Genomic DNA, 15,710 nt, shown 5'->3' with positions numbered 1-15,710 from the left:
GTGCCTTACAACCAGTCGCTTTGGGCAGATGAGGCTTGTCGGCAGTGATTGGCAGCTCACCCAGGAACAAGAAAACTCTGATCTCAAAACTCCACTGCCTTGTAACTGTAACCCCTCATGGGGAAGAGTTTGGGAGTAAACCCAGTGGGAAAAGCCTGGAGCTGGAGTCCCTGAGTCAGTGTTAAATGGTGTTCAACGCAGACTGGCATCTCCTGCGACACCTCTGGTGCCAAGCTGTGTCAGTCTCTGCCGTTCCTTTGTGTACATCAGATGCATGGAGAGAGGGAGCTTGCTACATCGGCAGAAGCTTCCTCTCCATATCAGAGTGTTCCGGCTTGCAGGGGCAGGACATCCATGGTCGACTCTGACAGACGGAGGCCTCATTAGACAGAGCCCCACACCCCACAGCAAGACTGATGAGTATCAGTTGCCAAGACCTCACCACCCTCTCCCACAGACACGATGTACATCACTGAGACAGACCCTTGTGGCTTCTTCCATTAACACAGATTCCATCTTTCCACCAATCCTCCATCACTGCAATTGAAAACGACCCATTTTCATTCCTGTCATTCCAATGGGTTATCGATCCGCAACTTCACTGTGAATTTCCCCCAGACGCTGCCCGACTTGAGTATTTCCCGCGTATTCTGCCTCTGTTTTGATGCAAGAGCAGTGGACACCTGTGACTCCCCAGTGTGTAGATTGGCCAAAATGCACATTGTCCTGCTCTCCATAGTTCCACACCAGATCAACATTAACATCCTCTGTTAATGAGGCAAACAATGCTTTAAATATAGTGAAATGTTGTTGTAACGGGAATGCAGTCAGGATTGCAATAGGATATTCAAGATTCAAAAACTTTATTGTCGTTCCAACCGTACATCAGCTCTGCAGGGTAGAATGAGACAGCGTTTCCCAGGAGCAGTGCAATCATAACATAACAAACGCAACACTAAATAATAAACACAACAATAAATAATAAAACACAACAGCCACATGTCGCTTTAAATCAAGTTGTAAGTGCCCAGTGCAAGTTAGAAGCGTCCAAAGCAGAGTCAGGTAGAGCAGCTATTTAGCAGTCTGACTGCCTGTGGGAGGAAGCTGTTTAGTAGCCTTGTGGTTTTAGTTTTGATGCTCCTGTACCGTTTGCCTGATGGCAGAAGAACAAACAGTTCATGGAGAGGGTGTGAGGGGTTTTTAATGATGTACCGTGTCTTCTGGAGGCATCGACGTTGAAAGAGGTCTTGGACAGAAGGTAGGGGGACCCCAATAACCTTCTCTGCTCCCCTAACCACCCTCTGCAAGGCTTTTTTGTCGGCAGCACTGCAGCTGGAGTACCAGGTTGTGATGCAAAAGGTCAGCACACTCTCAACCACGCCTCTGTAGAATGTAGTTAAGATGTTAGTGGGGAGTGATGCTTGTTTAAGCTTCCTCAGAAAGTGCAATCAGGGGAATGTTCACCTTCACAAATAACTAGAACCAGAACATGAGGATTGGACATTTTCAGGGACATCCATTGCTGTCAATTCCGTGTCTGCGAACAGAATTTTACTTTCTGTCCTAATATCCATGGAAGCATTGAATTTATTCATGTAATCTCAAACACTGAATGCTGAAATACCGTTATAAAGTTCTTTGTCAGATGAGCCATTTAACGTTTTGAATATGTTCTCTGTTCCCATGGAAGATGTTCAACAGAAACACAAGGAGACTCTGCGGGCACAAACTGAAACACTGAGAGTGAACACGATCCTGATGACGGAGAAGGTGAAGGTTTTCCAGCTAGCTGATCGATACGCTGAGCTCACGGTCATTTCTACTGTTCGAGATCGGACACTGGTGGAACATGAGCTGCTGGCAAGAGGCAGAGACCATGAGGATTATAGAGAGAAACAACTCCGCAGACAGCTGGAAAAAATCCGTACTGATCAGTTATTCCAGAGCAGCTTTTCCCGGAGTAAATCCAAATCTGGGAGTTCAGCAGCAGTGGCCGGAGTCCCAGGGATCGGGAAAACAACGATGGTACAAAAGATTGTTTATGACTGGGCCATGGGGAAAATATACCAACAATTTCAGTTTGTCTTCAGTTTCAAATTCCGAGATTCAAACACCATTAATTGTAGAATAAACCTGAAGGAACTGATTCTGGATCAGTATCCTTACTTTGGGAATATCCTGAGAGAAGTCTGGAAGAACCCAGAGGGATTACTGTTTATATTCGATGGTTTAGATGAATTCAAACACAAAATCGATTTTGCGGACAGTCGGAGAGATACGGAACCAAAGCACCAGTGCCCAGATCCCGAGTGGTGGTGTGAAGTGTCTGACATTGTGTACAGTTTAATCCAGGGCAAGCTGCTCCCAGGGTGTTCAGTGCTGGTGACCACCCGTCCCACTGCGTTACATTTATTGGAAAAGGCGGATATCAGTGTCTGGGCTGAAATCCTGGGATTTGTTGATGAGGAACGAAAGGAATATTTCATCAGACATTTTGAAGATCAGACGGTGGCCGAAGCTGTTTTCAAACACGTGAAGGAGAACGAGATCCTGTACACCATGAGCTACAACCCCTCCTACTGCTGGATCCTCGCTCTGACACTGGGCCCCTTCTTCACACAAAGAGTCAGGGACCCACAGCGAGTTCCCAAGACCATCACCCAACTGTACTCCTACTATATTTACAACATCCTGAAAAACCACGGCCGTGAGATTGAGAACCCCCGTGATGTGTTACTCAGGGTTGGTCAGATGGCCTTCAGAGGAGTGTCCGAGAAGAAGATTGTGTTTACAGATGGAGATTTGATCAACTACAATCTGCAGCCTTCCCAGTTCCTGTCCGGGTTCCTGATGGAGCTTTTGGAGAGAGAGGATTCTGCCCAGAGCGTGGTGTACACATTCCCACACCTCACCATCCAAGAGTTTGTAGCTGCAGTCGCACAATTCCTGAATCCACATCCCGGGGAAATCCTGAAATTCCTCACTGAAGCCCACAACACGACAGATGGGCGATTTGAGGTGTTTCTCCGTTTTGTTGCTGGTCTGTCCTCCCCAATGACAGCTCGGGGCCTGGAGGAGTTTCTGGGTCCATTTCCTAATGCAACAACCTGCCGGGTGATTGACTGGGTGAAGGAGGAGGTTAAACGCCAGAGTGGAAACACATGGAGTGAAGCTGGTAAAAGGAGGCTCCTGAACACATTGCACTACTTGTTTGAGTCTCAGAATCGTGGACTGGCTCAGGCCGCACTGGGATCTGTGAAAACACTTTCATTCAGTAGAATGACACTGACCCCGATTGACTGCGCGGTCCTGTCTCATGTCATCGGACTCTGTGATACAATAAAGCACCTCGACCTGGAGGACTGCCACATTCAGTGTGAAGGAATCCAGCGGCTGGGACCCGGGCTGCACAAGTGCCAGGAGTTGAGGTAACTTGATTTATCTCTCACTCTGAACTGTGAAACTGTTCTATTGTGTCATTTCAATGAAAAGGGATTTGGGTTAAACTGTGATAAATCAGATTGTGAAGAATTGTGACAAATGCCCAGGGGATCGGTCAGTAATTCCCCAAGGACGGGAGGGTTCTGTGGTTCCTTGTGAAGAGATGTTGGAGACTTCATCAGATCAGTGAATAACGACCATTGGTTTAATGGTAGTAAATCACAGGAATGGCCGTGTTTCCTGCTGCCTGTGACACGTCCATTGACAATGTTCCTTCTCACTGTTACTGACACCCAGACCGACACTGATTGCAGCAGGTGGGTCAGAGATTCACACCCCCTTCCCGGTGAGGGACAAGAAACCGTCAGCAGACTGTCCCAGTGAGAAGGAAAGAAATACCATTGTGAGATTGTCCTCCACTGCCCTTGATAGTGTGTGACTTTGCTCACTATCAGATACACAGAGAGCGAGGCCGCATCTCCTCTGGGTCTCTGTTCAGACCCAACACACACGTACAAAAATTTTCTGCATCCTCTCGTCTTGTAGGATTATCGTTTACCTTTGGAATCCTCCTGTGGGACTTTTTATCCCAATCCCCCTTCGATTCTTAGGGATCTCGTCCCCATCCCCATTCCTCCTGTGGACACTCTATTACCCTTTCCTCATCCTCCAGTGAAATGTCTTTTCCCCACCCCCCTTCCTGCGGGATCTTTCTTCCCCATGCCACTTCCTCCTGTGGGTTCTCGCTTCCCCGTTCCCTTCCCTCCAGTGGTATCCCTTCCCATCCCCCCTTCCTCCTGTCAGATCTCTTTTCCCCATCCCCCATCTGCCTATGGGATCTCTCTTCGCAAACCCCGTTCATCCTGTGGGATCTCACTTCCCCATCCCCCTCCCTCCTGTTGGATCTCTCCTCCCCATTCCCCTTCCTCCTGTCGGATCTCTCTTCCCCATCCCCCTTCCTCCTGTGGGATCTCCCTGCCCCATCCCCCTTCCTCCTGTCAGATCTCTTTTCCCCATCTCCCATCCTCCTACGGGATCTCTCTTCGCAAACCCCCTTCATCCTGTGGGATCTCACTTCCCCATCCCCCTCCCTCCTGTTGGATCTCTCCTCCCCATTCCCCTTCCTCCTTCGGATCTCTCTTCCCAATCCCCCTTCCTCCTGTGGGATCTCTCTTCCCCATTCCTCTTCCTCCTCTAGGTTCTCTCTTCCCCATTCCCCTTTCATCCTGTGGGATCTCACTTCCACATCCGCCTCCCTCCTGTTGGATCTCTCCTCCCCATTCCCCTTCCTCCAGTCGGATCTCTCTACACCATCCCCCTTCCTCCTGTGGGATCTCTCTTCCCAATCCTCCTCCTTCCTGTGGGAACTGACCTCCCCATATTCCTTCATAGAATCGTAAAATGATAGAACACTACAGCATAGAAAACAAGCCATTCGGCCCTTCTGCTCTGTGCCAAAACTTTATTCCGCTAGTCCCATTGACCTGCACCCAGTCCATAACACTCCAGACCTCTCCCATCCATGCATCTATCAGATTTATTCTTAAATCTTCAGAGTGTGTCCGCATTTTCCACATCAGATGGCAGCTCGTTCCACACTCTCACAACTCTCTGAGTGAGGACGTTCCCCCTAAACCTTTCCCCTTTCACCCTGAAGCAAAGTCCTTTTGTAATTTATCTCTCCTAATCCGTGTGGAAAGAGCCCATTCACATCTACCCTGTCTATACCCCTCGTAATTGTGTAAACTTCCATCAAATCTCCCCTCATGCTTCTGCGCTCCGAGGAATAAAGTCCTAACCTGTTCAATCTTTCCTTGTAACTCAACTCCTGAAGAGCCGGCAACATCCTCGCAGATCTTTTCCGCACACTTTCAGTCTTACTGATATCCGTCCTATAGTTCAGTGACCAGAACTGCACACAATACTCCAAATTTGGCCTCACCAATGTCTTATACAACCTCACCATAACATTCCAACTCCTATACTCAACTTTGATTTATGAATGCCAGGATGCCAAAAGCCTTCTTTACAACCCTGTCTCCCTGTGACGCCACTTTCAGGGAATTATGTATCTGAACTCCCAGATCCCTTTCTTCCTGCGCACTCCTCAGTGCCCTACCATTTACTGTGTATGTCCTACCTTGATTTGTCCTTCCAAAATGGAACACCTCACACTTGTCTGCATTAAATTCCATCTGCCACTTTCTGGCCCATGTTGCCAGTTGGTCCAGATCCCTCTGCAAGCTTTGAAAGCCTTCCTCGCTGTCCACAACGCCTCCAATCTTAGTGTCATCAGCAAACTTGCTGATCCAATTTATCACATTATCATCTAGATCATTGATATAGACAACAAACAACAATGGTTCCAGCACAGATCCCTGAGACACACCACTAGTCACAGGCCTCCAGTCTGAGAAGCAATGATCCGCTACCACTCTCTGTCTTCTCACACACAGCCAATTTCGAATCCAATCTACAAACTCTCCATGGATACCTACTGTCTAAACCTTCTGAACTAACCTCCCATGTGGAACCTTGTCAAAAGCCTTACTAAAGTTCATGTAGACAACATCCACAGCCTTTCCTTCATGTGCATTCTTGGTAACCTCCTCGAAAAACACTACAGGATACATTAAACACGATCGACCATGAACAAAGCCATGCTGACTATCTTTAATCAGCCCTTGGTTGTCCAAATCCTTGTATATCCGGTCTCTCAGAACACCTTCCAATAATTTACCTAATACCGATGTCAGGCTCACTGGCCAGTAATTACCTGGTGCACTTTTGGAGCCTTTTTCAAACAACGGAACAACATGAGCTACCCTCCAATCCTCGGGCACCGCACTTGTGGCGAAGGACATTTTAAATATTTCTGCCAGGACCCCTGCAATTTCTACACTAGTCTCTCTCAAGGTCCGAGAAAATATCATGTCAGGCCTGGGGGATTTATTTACCTTTATTTGCTGTAAGGCAGTAAGCACCTCCTCCTCTTTAATCTCTATATGTTCCATAAAACATAGAATAGTACAGCACATTACAGGCCCTTCGGCCCACAATGTTGTGCCGACCCTCAAACCCTGCCTGCCAAATAAACCCCACCTTAAATTCCTCCATATGCCTGTCTAGTAGTCTCTTAAACTTCACTAGTGTATCTGCCTCCACCACTGCCTCAGGCAGTGCATTCCACGCAGAAACCACTCTCTGAGTGAAAAACCTTCCTCTAATATCCCCCTTGAACTTCCCTCCCCTTACCTTAAAGCCATGTCCTCTTGTACTGAACAGTGTTGCTCTGGGGAAGAGGCGCTGGCTGTCCACTCTGTCTATTCCTCTTAATATCTTGTACACCTCTATCATGTCTCCTCTCATCCTCCTTCTTTCCAAAGAGTAAAGCCCTAGCTCCCTTCATCTCTGATCAAAATCCATACTCTCTAAACCAGGCAGAATCCTGGTAAATCTCCTCTGTACCCTTTCCAATGCTTCCACATCCTTCCTATAGTGAGGTGACCAGAACTGGACACAGTACTCCCAGTGTGGCCTAACTAGAGTTTTATAGAGCTGCATCATTACATCGCGTCTCTTAAACTCTGTCCCTTGACTTATGAAAGCTAACACCCCATAAGCTTTCTTAACTACCCTATCTACCTGTGAGGCAACTTTCAGGAATCTGTGGACATGTATCCCCTGATCCCTCTGCTCCTCCACACTACCAATTATCCTGCCATTTACTTTGTACTTTGCCTTGGAGTTTGTCCTTCCGAAGTGTACCACCTCACACTTCTCCGGGTTGAACTCCATCTGCCACTTCTCAGCCCACTTCTGCATCCTATCAATGTCTCTCTGCAATCTTCGACAATCCTCTACACTGTCTACAACACCACCAACCTTTGTGTTGTCTGCAAACTTGCCAACCCACCCTTCTACCCCCACATCCATGTCGTTAATAAAAATCACAAAAAGAAGAGGTCCCAGAACAGATCCTTGCGGGACACCACTAGTCACAACCCTCCAATCTGATTGTTCTACCTCCACCATGACCATCTGCCTTCTGCAGGCAAGCCAATTCTGAATCCACCTGGCCAAACTTCCCTGGATCCTATGCCTTCTGACTTTCTGAGTAAGCCTACCGTGTGGAACCTTGTCAAATGCCTTACTAAAATCCTTGTAGATCACATCCACTGCACTACCCTCATCTATATGCCTGGTCACCTCCTCAGAGAACTCTATCAGGCTTGTTAGGCACGATCTGCCCTTCACAAAGCCATGCTGACTGTCCCTGATCAGACCATGATTCTCTAAATGCCCATAGATCCTATCTCTAAGAATCTTTTCCAACAGCTTTCCCACCACAGATGTAAGGCTCACTGGCCTATAATTACCTGGACTAGCCCTACTACCTTTTTTGAACAAGGGGACAGCATTCACCTCCCTCCAATCCTCCCGTACCATTCCCGTGGACAACGAGAACATAAAGATCCTAGCCAGAGGTTCAGCAATCTCTTCCCTTGCCTCGTGGAGCAGTCTGGGGAATATTCCGACAGGCCCCAGAAACTTATCCGGCCTAATGTATTTTAACAACTCCAACACCTCCTCTCCCTTAATATCAACATGCTCCAGAACATCAACCTCACTCATATTGTCCTCACCGTCATCAAGTTCCCTCTCATTGGTGAATACTGAAGAGAAGTATTCATTGAGGACCTCACTCACTTCCACAGCCTCCAGGCACATCTTCCCACCTTTATCTCTAATCGGTCCTACCATCATTCCTGTCATCCTATTGTTCCTCACATAATTGAAGGATGCCTTGGGGTTTTCCTTTACCCTACTCGCCAAGGCCTTCTCATGCCCCCTTCTTGCTCTTCTCAGCCCCTTCTTAAGCTCCTTTCTTGCTACCCTATATTCCTCAATAGACCCATCTGATCCTTGCTTCCTAAACCTCGTGTATGCTGCCTTCTTCCACCTGACTAGATTTTCCACTTCACTTGTCACCCATGGTTCCTTCACCCTACCATTCTTTATCTTCCTCAGCGGGACAAATTAATCCCTGACATCCTACAAGAGATCCTTAAACATCGACCACATGTCCATAGTACATTTCCCTGCAAAAACATCATCCCAATTCACACCCGCAAGTTCTAGTCTTATAGCCTCATAATTTGCCCTTCCCCAATTAAAAATTTTCCTGTCCTCTCTGATTCTATCCTTTTTCATGATAATGCTAAAGGCCAGGAAGCGGTGATCACTGTCCCCCAGATGCTCACCCATTGAGAGATCCGTGACCTGACCCGGTTCGTTACGTAATACTAGATCTAGTATGGCATTCCTCCTCGTTGGCCTGTCAACATACTGAGACAGGAATCCATCCTGGACACACTTAACAAACTCTGCCCCATCTAAACCCTTGGAACTAATCAAGTGCCAATCAATATTAGGGAAGTTAAAGTCACCCATGATAACAACTCTGTTATTTTTGCACCTTTCCAAAATCTGCCTCCCAATCTGCTCCTCGGTATCTCTGCTGCAACCAGGGGGCCTATAGGATACCCCCGTAGAGTATCTGCTCCCTTCCTGTTCCTGACTTCCACACATACTGACTCAAAAGAGGATCCTGCTACATTACCCACCCTTTCTGTAGCTGTAATAGTATCCCTGACCTGTAATGCCACCCGTCCTCCCCTTTTCCCCCCTCTCTATCCCTTTTAAAACAATGAAATCCAGGAATATTGAGAATCCATTCCTGTCCTGGTGCCAGCCAAGTCTCCGTAATGGCCACTACATCATAATTCCATGTTTGTATCCAACCTCTCAGTTCATCACCTTTGTTCCTGATGCTTCTTGCATTGAAGTACAGGCACTTTAGCCCTTCTACCTTACTGCCTTTATGCCCTTTATTCTGCTGCTCTTTCCTCAAAGCCTCTCTATGTGTTAGATCTGGCTTTACTCCATGCACTTCTTTCACTGCTCTATCGCTCTGGGTCCCATCCCCCTTGCAAATTAGTTTAAACCCTCCCGAACCATGCTAGCAAACCTACCAGCAAGGATATTGCTCCCCCTCGAGTTCAAATCAGCCCATCCAATCTGTACAGGTCCCACCTTCCCCAGAAGAGATCCCAATGGTCCGAAAATCTAAAACTCTGCCCCTGCAGCAACTCCTCAGCCACGCATTCAACTGCCATCTCCTCCAATTCTTACCATCACTATCACGTAGCACTGGCAGCAATCCTGAGAACACCACCCTTGAGGTCCTGTTCTTCAGCCTTCTGCCTAGTTCCCGAAACTCACCCTTCAGGACCTCATCCCTCTTCCTGCCTATGTCATTGGTCCCAACATGTATCACGACTTCTGGTTGCTTTCCCTCTCGTACCAGAGTGCCATGTACCCAGTCAGACACATCCCGGACCCTGGCACCCGGGAGGCAACAAACCTTGCGGGTTTCCTTCTCATGTACACAAAATCTCCTGTCTGCTCCCCTGTCTATAGAGTCTCCAATGACGACAGCTCTCCTCCTCTCCGTCCCACCCTTCTGCATCACAGGGTCAGACTCAGTGCCAGAGGCCCTGCCACCGTGACTCACACCTGGTCGGTCGTCCTCACCAACAGCATCCAGGACGGTAAACTTATTATTCAGGGGAATGGCTACAGGGGTGCTCTGCACCTCCTGTCTACTCTCCTTCGCTTTCCCCCCTCGGACTGTCACCCAACGACCTGCTTCCGGCAGCCTCGGTGTGACTACCTCCCTGTAGCTCTCATCTATGTCTGCCTCATTCTCCCTTATGAGTCGAAGGTCATCCAGCTGCTGCTCCAGATTCCTCACACTGTCTTCCAGATCGCCCAGCCGCAAGCACTTCTGGCAGATGTGACTCTGCGGGAGAGGGGAGTTCCCCCAAGACTGCCACATCTCACAGGAGAGGCACATCACCGTCTCAGGAGGCATTGTAAAGACCTGTCAAAGCCTCAAATCTCCACTCACTCAGGCCGCTTTCCACAGGCCGCTCAGCTTGAGCTACCCCTCTATTTATTTGTTTGAGCTTTTCAAACTGCTTGGTCAATCAGCTGCTTTCTGCTGAGTCTGAGCTATTCAAATCTTGGTTGTCTTGATTTGCACAGTCCAACTGCCAAAACTGCCAGAATCCCTCGAGTCAAAGCCTCAAATTTCCACTCTTTCACTGGCCCACTCACTCACTGGCCACGTTCCATGACTCTACTGTTTGTTTCCTGTAATTCCATATCCACTATGCCTGTTTCCTGAGTAGACACTGACGCAAAAAAACTGTTTAAGATCTTCCCCATCTCGTGATGCTCCACACATAGACAACCACTCTGATCTTCTGGTGGACCAATTTTGTCCTTTACTATCCTTTTACTCTTAATATACTCGTAGAAACCCTTCGGGTTTACCTTCACATTATCTGCCAACACAACCTCATGTCTTCTTTTTGCCTTCCTGATTTCCTTCTTTAGTATTCCCTTACATTCTCTATACTCTTCAAGTATCTCATTTGTTCCTTGTTGCCTGTACCTGCTAAACACCTATTTAACCAGATCGCCAATATCCCTTGAAAAACAAGGTTCCCTATCCCTGTTAACTTTGCCTTTAATCCTGGCAGGAACATGCAAACTCCGGATGTAAGCGCAGTTCAGTAACTCCACTTACTGAATACATCATTGCCAGAAAACAACTTATCCCAATCCACTCTTCCCAGATCCTCTCTCATTTCCACAAAATTGGCCCTTCTCCAGTTCAGAACCTCAACTGGTGGACCAGTCCTATCCTTATCCATAATTATCTTGAAACTAATGACATTATGGTCACTGGACCCAAAATGTTCGCTTACACATACTTCTGTCACCTGACCTGTCTGATTCCCTAATAGGTCAGGTTCTGCACCCTCTCTCGTTGGTACCTCAATATATAGATTTAGAAAACTTTCCTGAACACATTCGACAAACTCCACGCCATCTAACCCTTTCACAGAGTGGGAGTCCAGGTCAATATGTGGGAAGTTAAAATCCCCTATGATTACAACTTTCTGTTTCTTACATTGGTGTGCTAACTCTCTACAGATTTGCTCCCCCAATTCTCTCTGACTATTGGGCCGTATATAATAATACCCTATTAGTGTGGTCACTCCTTTCCCGTTCCTCAGCTCCACCCATACGGCCTCTGTAGACGAGCCCTCCGGGCTGTCCCGTCTACGCACAGCTGTGAGATTCTCCCTGACTAGTAATGCCACTCCTCCCCCTTTCACCCCTACCCCTCTATCACGTCTGAAACAACTGAACCTCGGAACATGAAGCTGCCAGTCCTGCCCCTCCTGCAAAGCAAGTCTTACTAATAGCAATAATGTCGAAATCATCATGTGCCAATCCACGCCCTAAACTCATCTGCCTTCCCTACAATACTCCTTGCATTGAAATAGATGCACCTGAGAACATTTCTATCACGTACAAACCATTGAGATCTGTCTATACAGGCAGTCCTCACATGACCATTATCCTCCTCCACATCACTATCTGCTCTAACACTCTGCCCCCTCCCCCTGCAACCTTGTTTAAAACCCCCGGAGCAGAACTTGCTAACCCACCGGCAAGGATGTTAGTCCCCCTCCAGTTCAGGTGCAAACTGCCCAATTCGAACGGGTCCCACCTCCCCTGGAAGAAAGCCCAATTGTCCAGAAACATGAACCCCTCCCTCAGGCACCATCCCCTCAGCCACGTATTTAGCTGCATTATTTCTAGCCTCACTAGCACGTGGCATGGGCAGCAATCCTCCTGTGGGATCTCACTTTCCCATCCCCCATTCATCCTCTGGGCTCTCTGTTCCCACTCCCCCTTCCTGCTGTTGGATCTCTCCTCAGCATTCCCCTTCCTCCCGTGGGATCTCTCTTCCCCATCCCCCTTCCTCCTGTGGGATCTCACATCCCCATCCCCCTTCCTTCAGTGGGATCTCTCTATCCCGTCCCCCTTCCTCCTGTGGGATCTCTCTTCCCCATCCCCCTTCCTCCTGTGGGATCTCTCTTCCCCATCCCCCTTCCTCCTGTGGGAACTCTCTTCCCCATTCCCCTTCCACCTGTGGGATCTCTCATCCCCATTCCCCTTCCTCCAGTGGGATCTCTCTTCCCCATTCCACTTCCTCCTGTGGGATCTCTCTCCCCCATCCCCCTTCCTCCTGTGGGATCTCTCTTCCCCATCCCCCTTCCTCCTGTGGGATCTCTCTTCCCCATCCCGCTTCCTCCTGTGGGATCTCTCTTCCCCATCCCCCTTCCTCCAGTGGGATCTCTCTTCCCCATCCCGCTTCCTCCAGTGGGATCTCTCTTCCCCATCCCCCTTCCTCCTGTGGGATAGCTCTTCCCCATCCCCCTTCCTCCTATGGGAACTCACTTCTACATCCGCTTCCTCTTGTGGGATCTCCCTTCCACATTCCCCTTCCTCCTGTGGGATCTCTCTATCCCGTCCCCATTCCTCCTGTGGGATCACTCTCCCCCATCCCCCTTCCTCCTGTGGGATCACTCTCCCCCATCCCCCTTCCTCCAGTGGGATCACTCTCCCCCATCCCCCTTTCTCCTGTGGGATCTCTCTCCCCCATCCCCCTTCCTCCTGTGGGAACTCTCTTCCCCATCCCCCTTCCTCCTGTGGGATCTCCCTGCCCCATCCCCCTTCCTCCTGTGGGATCACTCTCCCCGGTCCCCCTTCCTCCTGCGGGATCACTCTCCCCCATCCCCCTTCCTCCTGCGGGATCACCCTCCCCCATCCCGATTCCTCCTGCGGGATCTCACTGCCCATTCCCACTTCCTCCTGCGGGATCACACTGCCCCATCTCCCTTCATCCTGCGGGATCACTCCCCCCCCCCCATCCCCCTTCCTCCTGTGGGATCTTTCTCCCCCATCCCCCTTCCTCCTGTGGGATCTCTCTCCCCCATCCCCCTTCCTCCTGTGGGATCTCTGTTCCCCATCCCCCTTCCTTTTGTGGGTTCGCTCTCCCCCATCCCCCTTCCTCCTGTGGGATCTCTCTCCCCCATCCCTCTTCCTCCTGTGGGATCTCTCTCCCACATCCCTCTTCCTCTTGTGGGATCTCTCCCCCCCATCCCCTTCCTCCTGTGGGATCTATCTCCCCATCCCCCTTCCCACTGTGGGATCACTCTCCCCCATCCCCCATCCTCTTGTGGGATCACTCTCCCTCATCCCCCTTCCTCCTCTGGGATCTCTCTGCCCCATCCCAATTCCTCTTGTGGGATCTCTCTCCCCCATCCCCCTTCCTCCTGCGGGAACTCCCCCATCCCCCATCCTCCTGCGGTATCTCCCTCCCCCATCCCCCTGTCACCTGAGGGATCTCTCTCCGCCATCCCCCTTCTTTCTGCGGGATCTCTCTCCCTCATCCCCCTTTCTGCTGTGGGAACTCTCTCCCCCATCCCCCTTCCTCCTGTGGGATCTCTGTTCCCCATCCGCCTACCTCTTGTGGGATCTCTCTACCCCATTCTCCTTCCTCCTGTGGGATCTCTCTCCCCCATCCCCCTTCCTCCTGTGGGATCTCTCTTCCCCATTCCCCGTCCTCCTGTGGGATCTCTCATCCCCATTCCCCTTCCTCCTGTGGGATCTCTCTCCCCCATCCCCCTTCCTCCTGTGGGATCTCTCTCCCCCATCCCCCTTCCTCCTGTGGGATCTCTTTCCCCCATCCCCCTTTCTCCTGTTGGATCTCTCTCCCCCATCTGCCTTCCCCTTGTGGGATCTCTGTCCTCCATCCCTCTTCCTCTTGTGGGATCTCTCTGTCCCATCCCCCTTCCTCCAGCGGGATCTCTCTGTCCCATCCCCCTTCCTCCAGCGGGATCTCTCTCCCCCATCCTCCTGCGGGATCTCCCTCCCCCATCCCCCTGCCACCTGAGGGATCTCTCTCCGCCATTCCCCTTCCTCCTGCGGGATCTCTCTCCATCATCCTCCTTTCTTCTGTGGGATCTGTCTCCCCCATCCCCCTTCCTCCTGTGGCATCTCCGTTCCCCAACCCCCTACCTCTTGTGGGATCTCCCTTCCCCATCCCCCTACCTCTTGTGGGATCTCCCTTCCCCATCCCCATTCCTCCTGTGGGATCTCTCTCCCCCATCTCCCTTCCTCCTGTGGGATCTCTCTGCCACATCCCCCTTCCTCCTGCGGGATCTCTCTCCCCCATCCCCCTTCCTCCTGCGGGATCTCACTGCCCATTCCCCTTTCCTCCTGCGGGATCTCCCTCCCGATTCAACCTTCCTCCTGCGGGAACACACTGCCCCATGCCCCTTCCTCCTGCGGGAACACTCTCCCCCATCCCCCTTCCTCCTGTGGGATCTCTCTCCCCCATCCCCCTTCCTCCTGTGGGATCTCTCTACCCCATTCCCCCATCCCCCTTCCGCCTGTGGTATCTCTCTCCCCCATCCCCCTTCCTCCTGTGGGATCTGTCTCCCCCATCCCCCTTCCTCCTGTGGGATCTCCGTTCTCCAACCCCTACCTCTTGTGGGATCTCCCTTCCCCATCCCCCTACCTCTTGTGGGATCTCCCTTCCCCATCCCCCTTCCTCCTGTGGGATCTCTCTCCCCCATCTCCCTTCCTCCTGTGGGATCTCTCTGCCACATCCCCCTTCCTCCTGCGGGATCTCTCTCCCCCATCCCCCTTCCTCCTGCGGGATCTCACTGCCCATTCCCCTTTCCTCCTGCGGGATCTCCCTCCCGATTCCCCCTGTCACCTGAGGGATCTCTCTCCGCCATCCCCCTTCTTTCTGCGGGATCTCTCTCCCTTATCCCCCTTTCTGCTGTGGGAACTCTCTCCCCCATCCCCCTTCCTCCTGTGGGATCTCCGTTCCCCATCCGCCTACCTCTTGTGGGATCTCTCTACCCCATTCCCCTTCCTCCTGTGGGATCTCTCTCCCCCATCCCCCTTCCTCCTGTGGGATCTCTCTTCCCCATTCCCCGTCCTCATGTGGGATCTCTCATCCCCATTCCCCTTCCTCCTGTGGGATCTCTCTCCCCCATCCCCCTTCCTCCTGTGGGATCTCTTTCCCCCATCCCCCTTTCTCCTGTTGGATCTCTCTCCCCCATCTCCCTTCCCCTTGTGGGATCTCTGTCCTCCATCCCTCTTCCTCTTGTGGGATCTCTCTGTCCCATCCCCCTTCCTCCAGCGGGATCTCTCTGCCCCATCCCCCTTCCGCCAGCGGGATCTCTCTCCCCCATCCTCCTGCGGGATCTCCCTCCCCCATCCCCCTGCCACCTGAGGGATCTCTCTCCGCCATTCCCCTTCCTCCTGCG

General features: G+C 50.8%; 1 protein-coding gene across 1 annotated transcript in view; it reads left to right on the top strand.

Moving 5' to 3' along the window:
- The first annotated feature begins 1,417 nt into the window (after positions 1-1,417).
- The window catches only part of LOC140721180 (NACHT, LRR and PYD domains-containing protein 3-like), a 71,732-nt gene continuing 57,439 nt past the window's right edge, over positions 1,418-15,710 (top strand). The window contains exon 1 of the mRNA XM_073036044.1: positions 1,418-3,428. Coding sequence (XP_072892145.1) covers positions 1,669-3,428 — 1,760 coding nt within the window. The 5' untranslated portion in view covers positions 1,418-1,668. The remainder of the gene's footprint in view (positions 3,429-15,710) is intronic.

The sequence above is a fragment of the Hemitrygon akajei genome, unplaced genomic scaffold, assembly GCF_048418815.1.
Source record: "Hemitrygon akajei unplaced genomic scaffold, sHemAka1.3 Scf000052, whole genome shotgun sequence".
In the NCBI taxonomy this organism is placed as follows: domain Eukaryota; kingdom Metazoa; phylum Chordata; class Chondrichthyes; order Myliobatiformes; family Dasyatidae; genus Hemitrygon; species Hemitrygon akajei.
This window is presented reverse-complemented; position numbering and strand designations above follow the sequence as displayed.